At 39.5% G+C, this 18,261-nt stretch overlaps 1 protein-coding gene across 1 annotated transcript in view; it reads left to right on the top strand.

Annotated features, from left to right (window-relative positions):
- The window catches only part of LOC114665235 (ras-related C3 botulinum toxin substrate 3), a 30,367-nt gene extending 12,371 nt beyond the window's left edge, over nucleotides 1–17,996 (top strand). The window contains exons 2-6 of the mRNA XM_028819683.2: nucleotides 2,669–2,740; nucleotides 6,127–6,244; nucleotides 9,652–9,714; nucleotides 11,624–11,783; nucleotides 17,544–17,996. Of these exons, the coding sequence (XP_028675516.1) occupies nucleotides 2,669–2,740; nucleotides 6,127–6,244; nucleotides 9,652–9,714; nucleotides 11,624–11,783; nucleotides 17,544–17,674 (544 nt within the window). The 3' untranslated portion in view covers nucleotides 17,675–17,996. The remainder of the gene's footprint in view (nucleotides 1–2,668; nucleotides 2,741–6,126; nucleotides 6,245–9,651; nucleotides 9,715–11,623; nucleotides 11,784–17,543) is intronic.
- The last annotated feature ends 265 nt before the right edge of the window (nucleotides 17,997–18,261 follow it).

Below are 18,261 nucleotides of genomic sequence, written 5' to 3'. Positions count from 1 at the left end.
TAAGTTTGAAAAGTATTTGCGTGTTAATTTCAAAGCCAAACAGAACGAAAACGTATAATGCAACAAATACCTCTAACGCAACATGAAACATAATTTTCTTTCAATTTATTACGTTTTACTCTTTTTTACTATGGTTAATTACTTGCTGTAAAGTAAAATAGTTAGTTCTATTATGCATATGTAACAATCCCCATGAAAATAAAAATTTGTTTAAATTGTACAACTGCATTCCCATACGTGAGCGGCAGAACCGTAAAGAGGGTAGCACGTAGCGCAGGCCCGGGGGTTGGTGAGCGAAGCCAGCAGGGGCAAAGCCCCCTAGTTTTAAATAAAGAAACTGAAATATCTCAAAAGTATTCAGACCCTTTGCTATGACTCTTGACATCTGACTCTGGTCCGTCCCAGTTTATTGATCAACGCTGAGATGTACCTACACCTTCACTGGAGTCCACCTGTGGTCAGTTCAGCCGACTGGACTGATTAGGAGAAGCACACAGCTGTCTATAGAAGGTCCCACAGCTGAGCACAAAACGGAGCCAAGAGGTCAGAGGAAAACTTAGAGACCAGGTTGTGTTGAGGCACAGATCTGAGGAAGGCTACAAAAAGCATTCAGCGGCATTGAGAGTTTCCAAGATCATAGTGGCCTTTAATTATTGCTAAATGGAAGTTTGGAAGAAACAAAGTTTTCTACAGCTGCCAAACTGAGGAATCATGGCAGAAGGGCTTTGGTATGAGAAGTGACCAAGAACCCTATGGTTACTCCAACTAAGCTCCATTGAACCTGTAACACTCTATCAATCTGGACTTCATAGCAAAGTGTGCAGGCAACGTAGGATAGCCCGCTTGGAGTCTACAAAAAGGCACCTAAAGGACTCTTGGACTGAGAGAAACAAGACCCTTTGAGCTGATGAAACCAACAATAGCGTAATGTCTGGAAGAATCCAGGAACCGTTCATCACCTGTACTATGCCATTCCTACAGTGAAGCATAGTGGTGGCAGCATTGGGAACTGGGAGACTAGACAGGGTTGAGTACAGAGATGTTCTTATTGAAAACCTTCTACGGAGCTTTCTAGACCTCCAGTTGGGCCAAAGCTTCAGCTTCCAAAAGGTCATTGACCACAAGCACAAAGCAAAGACAAAACAGGAATGGCTTAGGGACAACTCTGGGGAAGTCCTTGATTGGCCAAGCCAGAGCCCAAACTTGAACCCAATAGAACATTTCTTGAGAGGATCTGCATAAAAGATTGGCAGAAAATCACCAAATTCAGGTGTGTGAAGCTCATTGCATTAAAACCCAAGAAGGCTCCACACAGGAATGGCTGCCAAAGTAGGTCTAACTACTGTAAGTGCAGGGAATTGGGTCCGAATACTTGTGTCAATGGGACATTTCAGTTTTTTATTATTGTGTAAAAAAAAATCTAAAATCCTGCATTTTGGGGTATTGAGTGTCCCCATAGACTATGACATTTGCTGATGACATTGTGATCTGTTGCGAGAGTAGGGAGCAGGTTGAGGAGACCCTGGAGAGGTGGAGATATGCTCTAGAGAGGAGAGGAATGAAGGTCAGTAGGACCACCAAGACAGAACACGTGTGTGTGTGAATGAGAGGGAGGTCAGTGGAATGGTGAGGATGCAGGGAGTAGAGTTGGCGAAGGTGGATGAGTTTAAATACTTGGGATCAACAGTACAGAGTAACGGGGATTGTGGAAGAGAAGTGAAGAAGAGAGTGCAGGCAGGGTGGAATGGGTGGAGAAGAGTGTCGGGAGTGATTTGTGACAGACGGGTATCAGCAAGAGTGAAAGGGAAGGTCTACAGGACGGTAGTTAGACTAGCTATGTTATATGGGCTGGAGACAGTGGCACAGGAGACAGAGCTGGAGGTGGCAGAGTTAAAGATGCTAAGGTTTGCACTGGGTGTGACGAGGATGGACAGGATTAGAAATGAGGACATTAGAGGGTCAGCTCAGGTGGGAGACAAAGTCAGAGAGGTGAGATGGCGTTGGTTTGGACATGTGCAGAGGAGAGATGAGGGGTATATTGGGAGAAGGATACAAAGGATAGAGCTGCCAGGTAAGAGGAGAAGAGGAAGGTCTAAGAGAAGGTTTATGAATGTGGTGAGAGAGGACATGCAGGTGATGGGTGTGACAGAATAAGATGACGAGGACAGAAGGATATGGAAGAAGATGATCCGCTGTGGTGACTCCTAACACGAGCAGCCAAAAGAAGTGTCACTTGATGAGGGGAAAAAGAATTTAAATGAGTTTTGCACAAGGCTGCAACATAACAAAATGTGAAAAAGTGAAGGGTGTGAAGACTTTCCTAAGGCGCTATACATTCATGTTATTTAAATTAAAAAAAAAAAAAAAGGTCCCAATGGGCAGATGGATGTTGGAGTTTTCGGGACAAAATGGGCGAGGAGGACCAGGCTGTGGATTACTGTACATTACAGCATATTTAACTCTTTGTTGAGAATTAACTGGAATAGTGTGCTTGTTTCACTTTGTATTCAGTGTCCTAAAACAGCTACTGGCAAGTCTTGTGAACGGACTTTACGCTGAATTAAGTAAGTGATACTTGGAAGTCTAGTAAGGAAACGCTGCTTAAATTGAAGTTCTGGTTATTTTTTTCAATACTTTTAAGTTGTATTTTCTTCTTTCTCTTTTCCAGCGCTGTGGGTAAAACCTGCCTACTCATCAGTTATACCACCAATGCCTTCCCTGGTGAATACATCCCCACTGTGTGAGTATGGTGAAGTCAGTCTTGCTTGGTTTATTCTTTGTAACCCGGCGTGCTCATCTAATGCTCGTCAGTCTAGCAGCACCTCTCCGTTCTCCTGCTTTTCTGCTCAGCACTGCCTGATAGTCACTGAAACTGCATTGGTGTCCTTTCAAAGCAGCGAGCACCAGTAGGTCACTTCGGTCATCCAGTCTTTATGAGGTGCTACACCAAAAGCAGACATTTTTGGTATTGTATGTTTTTCTCTCCTATACTTGCCACCTGCATTATGATAAACCACAAGGCCCACACTGCAAACGGCCATTAAAACTAACCAGTCGTTTTATTCCAATCATGTTCTCTACTAGCAGTGATCAAAAAGTTGTGAGGTTGAACCCAAATGGTGTCTTCTAATGTTCTAACATGTTCTACTGTGCTGATTTTCAACTGGCCAAAGATTACCTCCTGTGTCAACAAGGAGGTCTGAGTCAACAAGGCCTGAGACTCTTCAGATCAGGGGTGTCGAACTCCGAGCCTGGAGGGCCGCAGTGGCTACAGGTTTTCATTCTAACCCTTCTCCTAATCAGTGATTAGTTTTCACTGCTAATTAACTCCTTTTCCCTTCATTTCAATAGCCCTGTTTTTAAGGATTCAGTCCTCTGAATTGATTCTTCATTAAATGGCAGCCAAACAGAAATGAGACGTGTTTAACGAGCCAACAGATGACCAGCTAAACTGGAATTTTAAACTCCAACCAATTTCACTCCAGTCTCTTAATGTTAATTAAGCCCATTATTTAATTCAATGGCTTGTTGCTGCTCTCATTCTACCACAGCAGATATTTCCAAATTTGTTGATTTTTCTGCTTTTTCTAAGAACACCGTCAAAATGTTTTGGTGACCTGAGAGATCAACCTTACTGAGACCTTCACCATTATTTATTTTCAGATATTGTGTGATGGGCACAGGTGAGCGGGTCATATGGTGGCTTGTTTTGTGTCTCATTATTGTTTGGCTACTAATTAAGGAGACAATCAAGGGGCCTGAGTCAAGTTAATTAAAAAAGTTAACAGTAAAAACGGCTCACTAACGAAGAAGATTTAGGTTAGAATGAAAACATGCAGCTACTGCGGCATTTTTATGTATTCGGTGGCCGAGATCCTTGCACATTCGTTGGTCTGAATGTTCACATCTGATATGAAGCAAAACCCCATCCAGTTCTCCAAGAAGAATCTCAAGCCAGTGAAGCCCTGCTGGGAGAACTGCCACAATGAAAAGAGCTGCATTTGTTCTTGACAACAATGTAAATTCAGGGTGTTATTGTAATATACTAATTAAATGCATAAAACTCGCAGTTTAAATTCGTTTTTTCTAAAATCAGTCTATTTGAGTTGTCTCATAGAACAGAAAATTGTTTCTGCAAACTAGCCGCACAAAAACTTGCCGGGGTTTAACAAGTTAGATCTTGCATAGTTCATCGTAATCAAATGTCAGAGTTTGCATTTGAACTTCATAGTGATGAGACCCAAACTGTTGAAAGATATTCAGATGATTGTGGTTCAACAAACCATTTTTGTAAAAAATAAATGTTATCAAAAACATGGCTAATAAGAAAAAGAAAAATAGCTGAGAGTGAAATATTCTGTTGGGTGATCCTCACTGATTTTTGCATTCTTATTTCAGGCACCCACTCTCTATTTACACGTGTTACCCACAGACATGTTCATATGTGGTGCTAAAGCCCCAAAGACGGATGGATTAATTGATGACTTGCAGGTGTTGTCCACCAATGGACCACCTTCTACAAGTTGGCGTGTTAAGAAGTGCTGTTATTCCCAGTGTTTATAAGTGATGAGTCCAAAGAGCAATTGAAACAATGGAAATGCAGCAATTCTCCCAAAATCAAAGAACTCGATAGTTGTAGCCAGTGCTAACGTGATAACATGGAAACGTTTTATGACGTTGAAGGGATAATTCATATTGATTACATGGCATTTGTGGCAGCCAATCAGGTTGGAGCAGGGAGGGAAATTGTCACAAAATGTCCCCAACTCACACTGCTTCAACTGCAAAGGCTGATGTGCAAAACTGTGGATTTGAGGAGATGCCACATCCAGTGTGTACCCCAGACTTGCCTGCTTGGGACTGTGCCCCAGTGGGATAGGTTATGCCAGCGTGTGGAGACGTCAAGCCGGATACAGAAAAGTGATTACAGAAGCAAGACAAAACATTTTGAGTGGCACCCACCAGCTATGTGAAAGTTACTACCAGTGTTTTAGTGTTCCTAGAGATTATGATGGCGTTCAGAGGGTTAAGCTCAAGAGCTTTTTGATCGGCCCTCATTTTCTAAAGTGTTCATGAAAAGCGTTTTCTTATTGGTAATGTCGTGCCTTCTGTAAGTCATCGTGAGTTGGTCTGCTGCATTGTAGCATTCTACTTTAATGTCTTTCTGGACCTCTGTGAAAAGTCCAGATGTACCTGGTCATTTGCACACCGCGCAACTTGCCATAGTGTGGAATGTTCATGGTAATGAAAGGCGGGCTACACTGGCCTTTTATACAGCAATTCATTCTTCACTCCCTCAAAAAGCTCATGCTGACATGTTGTGATGCCAGCCTTCAGTCTTCAATTTGGAGCTTGTGTTGCTTCTAACAAAAGATGCATTTCTCATCATCTCTCGTGCACTGTGGTTGCTCCACAGTCTTGTTTTGCGTTACAGTAGTTTGTTTTTTCTAATCCTGTTGTCCTCCAATCAGTGCTGTTTATAAACTTTCTGGTTTCCTTTGCTACTTTTCACAGCAGGTGCAATCACAATGTACTTCGCAAAGCACAAAAGACTACTGAGCCTGTGTGCCAACTTGACATTCTTGCACTGACCGTGTATTACTTATTTATTTCTTTTACCATCAAACTGTTTTCTTCAAATTTTGCTGGCTGTTCATTAATGTGTGTGATGTTCAGTAATTTCATCCATTTAATAAAATCCTAACTGAAAGTGCCATGCCATTAAGAACAGGGACTGTACTAGGAAATGGAGAGCTTCTGGCCTGCCTCCACCTTTTCCTCCATGTTGGCCATTGCAGAGCTGTTTACACGTCAGAGGCCCAGAGTGCAATGCATTCTTGAGAGGTGCAGCTTAGAAACATACCCCATTGTTTCTCATTACAGAGTGAAAGAACATCTTGGTGTTTGATACAAGCCAGGGGTGATTTCTGACTAATCACTATACCAACCTCATTTTTATTTTTTACCAATTTTTGCTAAGCAAACAATCCCAAGGTACTTTAAAGTGCTTTGTAGCCTTGTGTATAACGAAAGAGCGAGTATACTGCACTAGGCAGTCATCTGTTAGCACACTCGAGTTCTCTGGAAGCCACTTTCTGAAGGCCTGTGCTTACTTTTCTCGCCCAGCTTTGACAACTACTCTGCTAATGTGATGGTAGATGGGAAGCCTGTAAACCTGGGATTGTGGGATACTGCTGGCCAAGAGGATTACGACCGACTCAGACCTCTTTCTTATCCACAGACGGTAGGTGTTTTTTTTTTTTTTGTTTTTTTTATAGTGCCTGTCCATAGTGAGCTCTGTGGTAAAGGACTCCATGTGATCTTGTGTCTGATCATTTTAGGAATTGAGTAATCGCCCAACTGTGTTGGTTTTTTTTTTTAATCAAGTTTCTCATCATTTTTACACATCTTAGCCCTCCAAGGTTATCCTTAAATAAACTCCAGCTACCCCTCTGAACTTGATTTGGTACATGTTGGTTTAAGGAATGGGAACGCCATACTCGCTAGTACTTTCACACAAGACAGAGTCCTTATTTTCCAGCTAACTTTTCCTATGCTTGGATAATTTTCTCTAAATGGAATTTTTGGGTACAGCTAATTTTAATTAAAGATTTCATAGTAAACACATGGCATTTAAATAATTGCAGTAAAACGTAACGAGTTTCAGGTGGCACTGCATTCATACTTTTCAACCTCACCCACCACTCACTTACAGCCTTACTGGGAGCTGTTTGTAACAACAGAATACAATACAATACAATAGCAACTTATTTTTGTATAGCACTATTCAGAGTGCAGGCGCAGGGCGCTGTGAACAGAAATGCAAGTATAGATTATACTAATTACTTAATTATAGCATTAGTACAGATAAACATCGATTTGTTAAAACATAGAAAACAAAGTGGAAACCAACATCATCTATCTGTAACTTAACTACTAAACTACGGCCAATTGACAACAGAGGGGATGAAAATTATTAACCACACCAGTTAGTCAGTTCATACTTTTGGTGCAAAGTTATTCTGACACAGACCACCTTGTAGAAAAGATCTATTTGGATCAGGCACAGCTACTTACACAAGCTAGAGAAATCTAGAATCAAGGCAAAAAGTCATCCTTGAAAGTAAACCATTCTGAACAGAGCGAGAGAGTGAGAGCACACAAAGATCCTGCTGCAGCCTGCAAACAAAAAGCTCTTCAGAGGCCATGAGAAAACCCACTGTGCCACTCACCTGTCATCAGCACATGTCTGCTGTTTGTCTTCTCTGTGAGAAAAACCTCTTTGACCTAAGTGTGTCTTTCCCCAATTGTTGTCTTCACTTGCAGCTTATCTGTAAATGATACTTTTTAAATTAGTGTGTTTTCTTTTCTGAATGATTTGACAAATTATTGAAGGAAGATTTTCTACATGACTTTCCTGCATTAATCCTTTTCAACACTCCAGGTCTTTTCATTTGTCCTTAAGGACAATTGACAGAAAAGTTTTCTTGCCCATAAGCCCAGGCAGGGCCTATTTTAAGTGGGTCAGTCTGGGGGGTGGGGGGGTGGGGTTAGCAGGCGCCTATTTAAAATCACTAGCGACCTCCATCACTGACAAAAGGAAACTGGGCCACTGCTTCCTGAGAGAATACACAGAAAGGTTTGCCATCAGATATGCTTTAAATAATATAGAGCCTTTCATCTCTAATGCAATTACAAACTGCTTTGACAAAACTCCTCCAACAGATTTACCTAAACAAGCATTTTTTGTATCTATATATATATATATATATATATATATATATATATATATATATATATATATAATATAATTTATAAAATATATGGTGTTATCCTTTCCATAAGAAATATTAAATAGCTTGTACAGTCCAGGTGTTAATTACTAATGTGAGTATGTGAATATATGTGTGTATACAGGGGTGAGCAGAAGTAGGTTTACAGTTGAGTACACAAATAACAGAGTTTGTTGTATTATTTGTTTATTAATTATTGTACTTATTTGTATTATTTGTCTTATTTGTCATTGTTCTCTTAAAGCTATTGTAATAATCATAACCTGCATGACTTTTTCCATAATATATGTATATAGTATATAATGTGTTTGTGTGTGTATATAGATATATATATTGTCACAAGAAGGTTTGGGGCAGCCACACGTATAATATTATCCGACTGCAAAAACTGTCAAAAAACAAAGACATGTTCACGCAAAGCATGGAACTACATTTATTCAGGCCTTTGGTTGTCTCCTAATCATGTGTGTGTGACTATCTATCTATCTATCTATGTATGTATGTATGTATGTATGTATGTATGTATGTATGTATGTATGTATGTATGTATGTATGTATGTATGTATGTATGTGTGTGTGTGTGTGTGTGTGTGTGTGTGTGTGTGTGTGTGTGTGTGTGTGTGTGTGTGTGTGTGTGTGTGTGTGTGTGTAATAGGGTGGTAAAGAGCTATATGTACTGTAAAAAATGTGAACAATAATTACAAATGTACATATAAATAGGATACGGAAAGTTAATTAGGCAACACTTTCTTATTCGCAGCAACATTCACATTCCACCTAATGATTCATTTTCTTAACCTGCCTATGCCTATCCCAGCATTCATCAGGTGCAAAGCAGGAATAACCACAACCCCCAGTTGAGCCATTTTAACAACTCTTATTTTTTTTTTTTTATTTTGCACTGTCTGGCTGTAGTGAGAACCTGTTGATTTCTTAAATGTATGGATGTTGCAGTGGGGTGTCCTTATGAGACCTAATCTTAAATCCAAGGGCTGGTGTGTAACAGAATCTGGCCTCCTTGTCTCTTCTTCCACTGACAATACACCGTGAACAGAGCTTTATGTTGCAGGTCTTCATTGTCATTTTGGGGGATAAAAACACCTTCCTCCAATTATTGGTTTAAATGCACAAATAGGCAAACAAGGCCTGTAAATAGCTAAGAGGTTCCATCGTGTGTTGAAAGTAGCTGCCGGTATTCGAAGCGAGTACCTGCAGTCACTATGACCTTCTAGGACCATGTAGGCCCCCTCCTGCTCTCTTGGTTCTTTTTATTCCTCCCACTTCTTGTTTTGAAGAGTCTCTTTGAAGTGCCGCTGGCAGTTGAATAGTTTTGATAATTAACAGGTCTGAGCTAAAACGTGGCCAGCTTTGTGTCAGAGTATACAGAACACAGTCAGGCCCCTTCTTTTACTCTTACGGATCTTACTTTCTTAAAATGTTTTGACTTCAAACTTCTCATGATGGGCACGTTTACAACTGATGCACCAGTGAATGTAATTTACCAACACCTGCAAAATTTTGGCCTCTTTCACTATGCAGTTTTTAGTCATTAATGTTAATGCAAAACACTCAGATGGCCCAAGCCTCTCTATATTGGCTAGTCTGTTTTAAAGCCTTTTATTTGTTTGTGAAATGTGGCTAAATTGTAAGAGTAAACTGGGACAGTGTAAGAAGTCAATACATTTTAATTATAAAATTATTACCACTTTAATTATAAATACAAAGAAATTCAGATTTCATTGCACATTCAAAAACGAATACTATACATAGAAAAAAAGACAGCCTGAGTAATAACAAACCTTTATACTATTGTGCTATTTTCTGTCCTCAGTATATTTCTGTATTTTGTTTCTTTTAGGATGTGTTCTTGATATGCTTTTCCCTAGTAAGCCCAGCTTCCTTTGAAAATGTCAGAGCAAAGGTTAGTATTCTTTGTTTTTCATAATGGTATTTAATTCTTTCACCCTGCTGGGTCAAATATGTCAGCTGAGGTTTAGAAATCAGTGGCTTAGCTTGTGATATACTATACTGCTCTCTAAGCACATCTCATTGACGAATGCCTTGAATTGGGGCATAAAAAACAACGGTCTAACTCTAAAAGATCACTTTTGTGACAGTTATTAGAGTGGCTGATTTTGTAAAAGTGAATATCACAACATCTCTGGTGATACTAATTTAGGTTATTTGTTAAACACTTTTGTACAAAGGGACTTACAAATCGCAGTAGTACAGAAGGTTTGTTTCCATCTTTGTTCGTTTGGAGCCCTGGTGAGTGAAGTGACCCCCTTAAGGTCACATGAAGTAGCAGGAAAAAGTGCAGCGGCAACCTCGTGCTTTAAAGTGCCTTAGTAAGCCCAAGGTTACAAATCTGAACATTTGAACTATTTTCAGTTACTGTTAACACACGTGGCATACAAAAAAAGGAATTAACATAAAGCAATAAAATGTAAAATAACACTGAACAAAAAAACATTTCTTACAATCTGTATGTAAGCTTTGTCAAAGCTCCCTAATACGTGGAGTGTGACACCCTACAAATGGAATAGGGGTTTAGTCTTAGGGCTAAGTTCTAGGATCCAAGCCCACTGTAACTCTCACATTTGCCACTTTTTTAAATACAGTAAACAGAATGCTTAGCCAAGGACTTGATTTATGAATTTATCAATATAGGTTAATGTTTAGATTTAAGATGCTAAATCTAACAAACTGATGAGTTATGATGAATTATGTAAAATGTCTACCCCTGAGTGATTCCAGAAATATGAAAGACCATCAGTTCTGCTTTGCTTTGATTTGAAAAGTCCCATGGATTCATCTTTAAGTATTATATACTGTTTAAAACATGTAGCCTTCAACCCAAACTTCTGATGCACCTTATAGTCATGGAGGTCTCACTAAATACATGAATGCTGCTGTTAAAAAGCAAAACAATAAAAAGGTTCTTCAGTGGTAATGCAGTGCTGTGCTTTACATATGGTAACACTTCAAGTACTGCAAAAATGCCTCTTATTCATACAATAGTATGCGCCAAGACCATAAGAGAAAGGCGTCTTTTGTTCTTACTAATGTTTACAAAGCACCAGCAAAGTAGTCATTCACTTTTGTGCAGTGTGGCATATTGATAATAAATAATATAATTGATTGACGATAACTGATGATAAAAATTGTCAATATGAAAAATGACCAGGTCTTCTACTCAAATATCCAATGTGAAGAGGAACACGTCTCCTCGGTTAAGTCACCACAGACCATTCCAAAGTGAAGTTATTTTACTAGGCCATATTGCAGAGATGAATAATCTCCAAACTGGTGTTTTGTAAGTGTTGTTATGACCAAGGGAGGTGATTGTTACTGTCGTATTATGTAATAGTAAGTGAGTAACAGATGCAGTACCTAAACTAAAGTGTTATAATACATACAAAGTCCTCGCTTTCCCATTGATATCAATATAAATAAACCCAACAGCATTTGTTGACTCCAGTCTACTTTTGAACCTTCTCCCACCATGCAAAATGATTGCAAAAAAAGTGCCACTCATGTTCATAAAAGTAAAGTAAAGATCAAGTAAAATATCACAAAAGCTTAGACTAGCCATAGTATGTTGTACATTTATAGACTTGACTGGAGTGGTTTGAACACTCATTTTTGCCTATAAATGACTTTGCAGTTTTAACAAAATGTAACACAATGCCAAATGTCTGAACACTTGTGCAGGACACCTTAAGAAACATGTTGCTGTTTATAACCTTTGGTAAGAAGATACAGCAGTGGTTCTGAAGTTTAATTTGGGGGTTGTTTATTGTATTATTATTTTTTTTCCTTAATTACAGTGGTATCCAGAGGTGCGGCATCATTGTCCAAATACGCCCATCATATTAGTAGGGACAAAGCTGGATTTGCGGGATGATAAAGACACCATTGAGCGTCTCCGTGATAAGAAATTGGCGCCCATCACTTATCCACAAGGACTTGCCATGGCTAGAGAGATTGGTAAGAAGAGAGACGAGAAACTCTAGTACACTGTGCAGGATTTGGTGTTCAGGGACTTTCTGTGGATTTAATGTCACACTTACCGTACCTTCTCCTTTCATTACATACAGTGCTCATGGGATTATTCCTTTTTTTTCCCCACTCCAAACATTAATTGTTATTCCATTTGTAATGTTTCAGACAGCTATAATCTATCCTCTCGGGTATTAGCTCTTGATGAAGTGCATTTTTGTTGCAGAGTACGTACTCCATGTGCAAGATCAATTTAGAGTCACCAGTTGGCTTAAAATTCCTGCTTTTAGGATTTAAGAGGAAACTGGAATATCTGGAGAAAACCCATAGGCTCTTGGGAGATGGTGTAAACTCTCTAAACAGGCAAGACTAGCCTGGGATTCTAACCCACCTCCTTAAAGCATTGCACCACTAAGCAGCCACATTCTTTATAATACACATATACTTTTTTTTTTTTTTTTTTTTTTACAAAAACTTTGAGAAGACTTGCAAAGATGTTTTGTATATCTCTCTTATATATAAAAAAAAAAAAAAAAATCTTGCGACGAGACGTGATCTTTTGAAGAGAGACAGAGGTCAAGTCAACCTTTGGAAGCAAGTCCCGTGATACACATGCAGAGCAGGTTAGAGATAATGGAAGTAGGAAAATTCAAAAGTCTCAAAAAAAAAAGGAGAGTAAAGATCGCATTAGCGCAAACAAATATTTGTATACTCCGTGAAATAACGGAACAGCGAAAAGAGATTGAATAGTGTTTGAGGATGTCTGGGGGAGAAGAGATGAAATGCAGATGAGGCAGCAGGCCAGCAGCTGATCGAGCAAAGAGGAGGTAAACAAAAAAACTATTTGTTTCCCATTGTATCACCGTTTAAGAGGGGGTTTCAGCCACCCTCTACACAACGGCGCATAGCACTGGGGGGGGGGATTTGAAGGGTTGGTGAGTGAAGCCCCCTAGTCATCCATAAAACAAACTTTGAAAGCTTTACAGAGGTCTGAATAAAAAGCACCTCATGTTTTCTACCATAGTGAACAAACTCTGAATTTTTCTTGTGGATGCTGCACATTGTGTCTGTCTGTCCATAATACGAGGGGCGTTCAGATATCAACAGGAATTTATTTGCTGTGCTTTATTTATTGAATACAATGAAACGACTTTCACACTATTTTTCTGTGTAGTGTCCTGCCACAGCGATACACTTGCTCCAGCGCTCAGGAAGCTCCTAAATCCCAGAAGAGTAGAAGTCTCTTGACTGCATGTTGACCCATTCTTGCACAGCGTCAATAACTTAACTTGAATTTCTTCCCTCCTAAAAATTCCTTAAGTGGACCGGAGAGGTGACAGTCCCTCTCTGAATGACTTGCACCAGTCATACACTCTAGACTGAGAAAGACACTCATCCCCAAACTGTAAGTCTTTGAGATGAAAAGACTCCTTCATTTGTCAAAGATTTAATAATAATACGCTGCGCACCACTGCTGTGTACCTCCTGCTCCGACATGTTGATTACAACGGACAGGGAGAGAGGGAAGAGCAGCTAACGCTACTAACGACAAGTTCATATATGCGGGTGATTGTCCAATGACTCAGGTCCACCTTACACTCTTTATAAGAACAGAGCATGAAGGTTCCTGTTTCTAATTGAACACCCCTTGTATTTTAAACTGGTGACTCTAAATTGATGTCGCACATGAGTATGACCTCTACAACCAAATGCACCTCATCAAGCTAATACCTGAGCAGGTAGGTTATAGCTGTCTGAAACATTACAAATGAAATAACAATAAAAAATATATATATATTAATGTTTGGAGTGGGAAAAAAAAGAATAATCCCATGAGCACTGCATGTAATGACAGGAGAAGGTACGGTACGGTAAGTGTGACATTAATTTAACAATATTGAAGGTGAATATGATGTTTGCCCCGTGATATACTGGCATGTTCTTCTTAACTAGTCTTTACTCTGTGTATGGTATTCCGAGGACATGTTTGGGCATTCCGCCTTCCAGTACTGGAGAAATGAATTCAGAAATTAGATGGATGGGTGGATTTTTTTTTTAAATTTGTTTAAATATAACACTCTCAATCCTGCTTAATCAAACTCAAAACTTATACAGGGCGGAAGTCCTTGGCAACACTTGGCACAAGGTAGTAGTATCTTGTACCTTTTAGGGCTTATTCAGTCACACATGTACAGTGAATTCATTAAGAATCAACATTCAGTCTAATATGAATATCTTTAAAAGAAAAATCCAATGCAGGCTTGGGGAGAATGTGTACCCTAACCCTAGCTAATGACCAAGTGTAGGATGGCACTCAGAGTGCAGCCCAAAATGGTGGATTTTTCTAACCACTGTGTCACCATGCCACTCTTTACAGTATTTATTTATAACAAATTTAAAGTATTAAAGTATAATTTGAAATCTAAAATTTAGTGTTCCCTTCCTGCACTAAAACTAAATGATTTACTGTTGCTTTATTCAGTCTGCATATTTAAATTTTGCCACTAGGGGGCAACTGCTGACTATCCATCCATCTCTTATCTTAACTAATTTACATTAGCAGTAATGAGAGAAGTGAGAGGAACATTAGAACAAGTAAAAGTAAAAAAGGAATTTTTAAAAACTGAATTGGATTCATTTAGTACTAACAGATTTTCAGAGATGAATTACAAGAACAAAATGTTTGTGTTCACAAAGTCCACTTACCATTTGGAATATCTGATTATAGTGAGAATGAAGGGGAAAAATTAACCATCCTTCATCCACGGTTGAAACACTCGTCGTTAAGATCATATTTGGGAAGATCAATTGGTGGTGTGCTTGGATAAAGAACTATGAAGTGTCCCGGAGACTCGAGAGTAGATTTCCACATTTTGGGGTACACCCAAGCCTGAATTACCTTGTCCTCTTTTCAGCCAGTTCAGGGAGTGTAGCTCAAGCAGAGTCCTATAAGGCTAATTTTTGGAGGGTTTAATAATTGAATGTTTAATTATCACTGGTCATGATTTACATACAACCTGTCAACAAGTTGGGACAGTATGGAAAATGCTTTACAAAAATAAAAGGAGTGTTCTGTAAATTTCTTTTGACTGAAAACTGTACAAAGACACAAGGAATTCCATGCCTTACCTAATCAGCAGCATTGTTTCTTGAAGATTAACGTTTATTCTGAGATTGATCCCTGCAGCACATTCCCAAATGGTTGAGATCAGTTAGTTTAGGACTAATAATGATGTGACAAGTTAAAAAGGTGACATGAAACAGGCCAGGCCATCAATTTGTAGGATATAAGGAGCCTCCAATAAAGGCCGAGGTCCTACAAGAGCAAGGAGTCGAGACTTGCCAATTTGACAACAGATGCATCAGTGAACACTCCAGCACTTTGGGAACAATATTCACAAAGACAAATCAGTAGGAGTTTGGGTATTTCACCCTCTACACTACACAAAATAATTAAAAGATTCAGGGAATCTTGGAGCTAAAAGAGCAAGGCCAAAAACCACTTCTAACATCACATGATCTCCAATTCCACAGACATCACTGTCTTAAAAACCATCAAATGTCTAAAGTGGATATCATGAGGTGGGCTTGGGAATACTCTGGTAAAACTTTTTCAGATGAGACCATTTACTACTGCATCTGCGGTTGCTAGTTAAGGCTGTAGCGGTCCTCCACCACCTCTGTCCAGAAGAGCCACCGACTTATCTGGGCTGGGTCTCGTCTGAGGTGGAAAGGAACTCCATGGTTTAGTGGTCCGACAAGCCAGTTTTTTCAAATAGCTTTTGTCTCTCTATTATAAAAGAAAATCCTGAGACGAGACTTTTGCCAAGAGATTTTTTCAAGTCCCGCCCTCCTCTCCACCATTTCCGGTTCACGCCCTACGCCCGCGGTCCTCTCACCTCTCATTCGTGTGAATGCTTTTGTCAGACTCAGTTCCTGCGCTCTCAGTTCTTATAAATTTTTACGTTTACCTCACTTTAAGTTCCCAATAAAAGAAGTCTTATTATGTCCAAATCTTAATGAAGAATTTCATCCTTAAGGGTTATCAACAGAAGAAATGAGTACACAGGCAATCCTAACATCAAGAAATAATGAAGTCAAACGAATTAACACGAAAATTGTCGATCGGTTACACGGCACATTGGTTAAATGCGTATCAATAGACTCTGCTGAAACAGTTGGTGGTGATTGTGTGGAAGATGAAAACAATATCTAGAACCGTTAACACCGTCTGGTCTTCCACCACACAAATTAATGTGGAAAGGAGGACGTATCGTAATGTTACTGTGTAATTTATGTCTTGAGTGATGGGCTATGCGATAGGACAAGATTAGTCGTGTTCAAAATTGGTTGAACAATTCTGACATGTAAAATTTTAACAGGCGACAAGAAAAGTAATGAAGTCCATCTAACATGAGACACCAAAGGAGATCTTGATATGCCATTCGTATTAAAACGTTTACAGTTTCCTGTTAGAAAAGCTTTTGCTATGACAATTAACAAATCACAGGGACAAACATTCAAAAACGTTGGTTTATTTATTAGAGAGAAAGAAACAAAATTCACTCGCGGGCAGTTATACGTTGCGTTGTCATGAAGTAACTCCAAACACGGAATGAAAATTCAAAGTGATATTGACGAAAAGTTAATTCCAAATATTGTTTTTACTGAAGGTTTACAGTAAAAGTGTAAGTTTAAAAAGTATTTGCATGTTCATTTCAAAGCCAAACTGAACGAAAACATGTAACGCAACAAATACCTGTAATATAACATGAAACATAATTTTCTTTCAATTTATTACATTTAAGTATTTTTTACTATGGTTAATTACTCGGTGTAATGTGAAATAGTTAGGTCTATTATGCATATGTAACAATTCCCATGAAAATAACTATCTGTTTAAATTGTACATCTGCTTCCCCATACGTGAGCGGCAGATCCCACCCTGGGGTTGGCAAGTGAAGCAAGCAGGGGGCAGAACCCCCTAGTAACAAAAAAAATAGGACCATCTAAACTGTTATCAGCAGCATCAGGTCCAAACGCCAGCGCCAGTCATGCTATGGCAGCCTGCCCAGGGGTACCTGTGAGGGTAGCGTTAATGCAGAAGGATGCGTACAAATTTTGGAGCATCTTACCCTACCATCTAGATGCCATCTTTTCCTAGGATAGCCCTGCGTTTTTGTAGCCATCTTGTGCCCGGATTACAAGTGCAGGACTCCATAAGCAAAGAATTGGGGTCCATGATTGTCCTGACCTGTGTGGCGCATTATGAAGCCCCACTGCATAATGGATGAATTGGAGAAGATTCTGCCTGCTAAACTTGATCAATTTGTGCCTTCAGTGCCAAGACACTTAATAATTAGTGCTATAAGTAATGAGACCGTGGGAAACACTTGACTGGGCCAACTTTGTGGAGCATTTTGCAGTCATCGGGTGTAGGCACAAGATAAAACATCGAATAAAGTGCCGTTGTAGTGTTTTCAATAATAGTGTAGGGTGAGTAGAATTTACAGATCATTCCCTTTCGTCATTAATGGCATTTTCCATACTGGCCTAACTTTGTTGGAATTGGGGTTGTCGAAATCTTAATACAGCTGTGCATATACAGCTGGGTGGCAGAATTCAGGGAGCCACGTGAAGTGATGTAAAATAAAGATACCCGACCTTCTGTGACATTTTGAAGAATGTGCCGCCTTTCAAGTGAAATGTCAACACTCGCACTCATCTGTGGTGTGTCTTTTGGTCCAGGGGCTGTGAAGTATTTGGAGTGTTCGGCTCTCACCCAGCGGGGCTTGAAAACCGTCTTTGACGAAGCAATCCGGGCCGTGCTGTGTCCACCGCCAGTCAAGAAACGCGGAAAGAAATGCACTGTGTTTTGAGGGAAGACAAACGGCCGCCTTCTCAGGAAAAGTAACGTTGAATGGGGTCGAGGGACAACAACAAAAAAAAAAAATCCACAAAATATACGTGAATAGATAATGTTTTGTTTGCTTTTACTTGTAATTCATGAGTATGTATGAGTAAGGACAAGGGGGGAGATGGGAAAAAAAGATGGTGGGGGGCCCCCAGAGTGCAGTGGCTTTATATAGAGAGAAAACTCTGGGGGTCGTCTGTGTTTGTGAAAGGAAAATATAGGAAATGTCTTTGTATAAATTGCATGGAAGTAAGTATCAAAAGGAACAGAAATGAACAAAAGTTAAAAACAACAAATACTATTTTTATTAATTGTAATTTAAATTGCCACTTGCTGATCCGGTCAAGTGTGCAGAGTGCTGCCCCTTTATTCTTTCAAAATGTTACTCCCGTGAAATCTCGTTTTGATGACAGTGTTACAGAGGGAACTTGGTAGCAGACAGTGAAAGTGTTACTCCTCTTCCGTATTTGCTAGTTTGCCTAGATTTGGGTTTTTGGTGAAGTAACGTTGAAATAAAGAGGGACGCGAGCCGATGCCCGACGGTGGTGACGA

The sequence above is a fragment of the Erpetoichthys calabaricus genome, chromosome 14, assembly GCF_900747795.2.
Source record: "Erpetoichthys calabaricus chromosome 14, fErpCal1.3, whole genome shotgun sequence".
NCBI classification, from domain to species: domain Eukaryota; kingdom Metazoa; phylum Chordata; class Cladistia; order Polypteriformes; family Polypteridae; genus Erpetoichthys; species Erpetoichthys calabaricus.
Note: the sequence above shows the minus strand (reverse complement) of the source record. Positions and strands in the feature narration are given on the sequence as shown.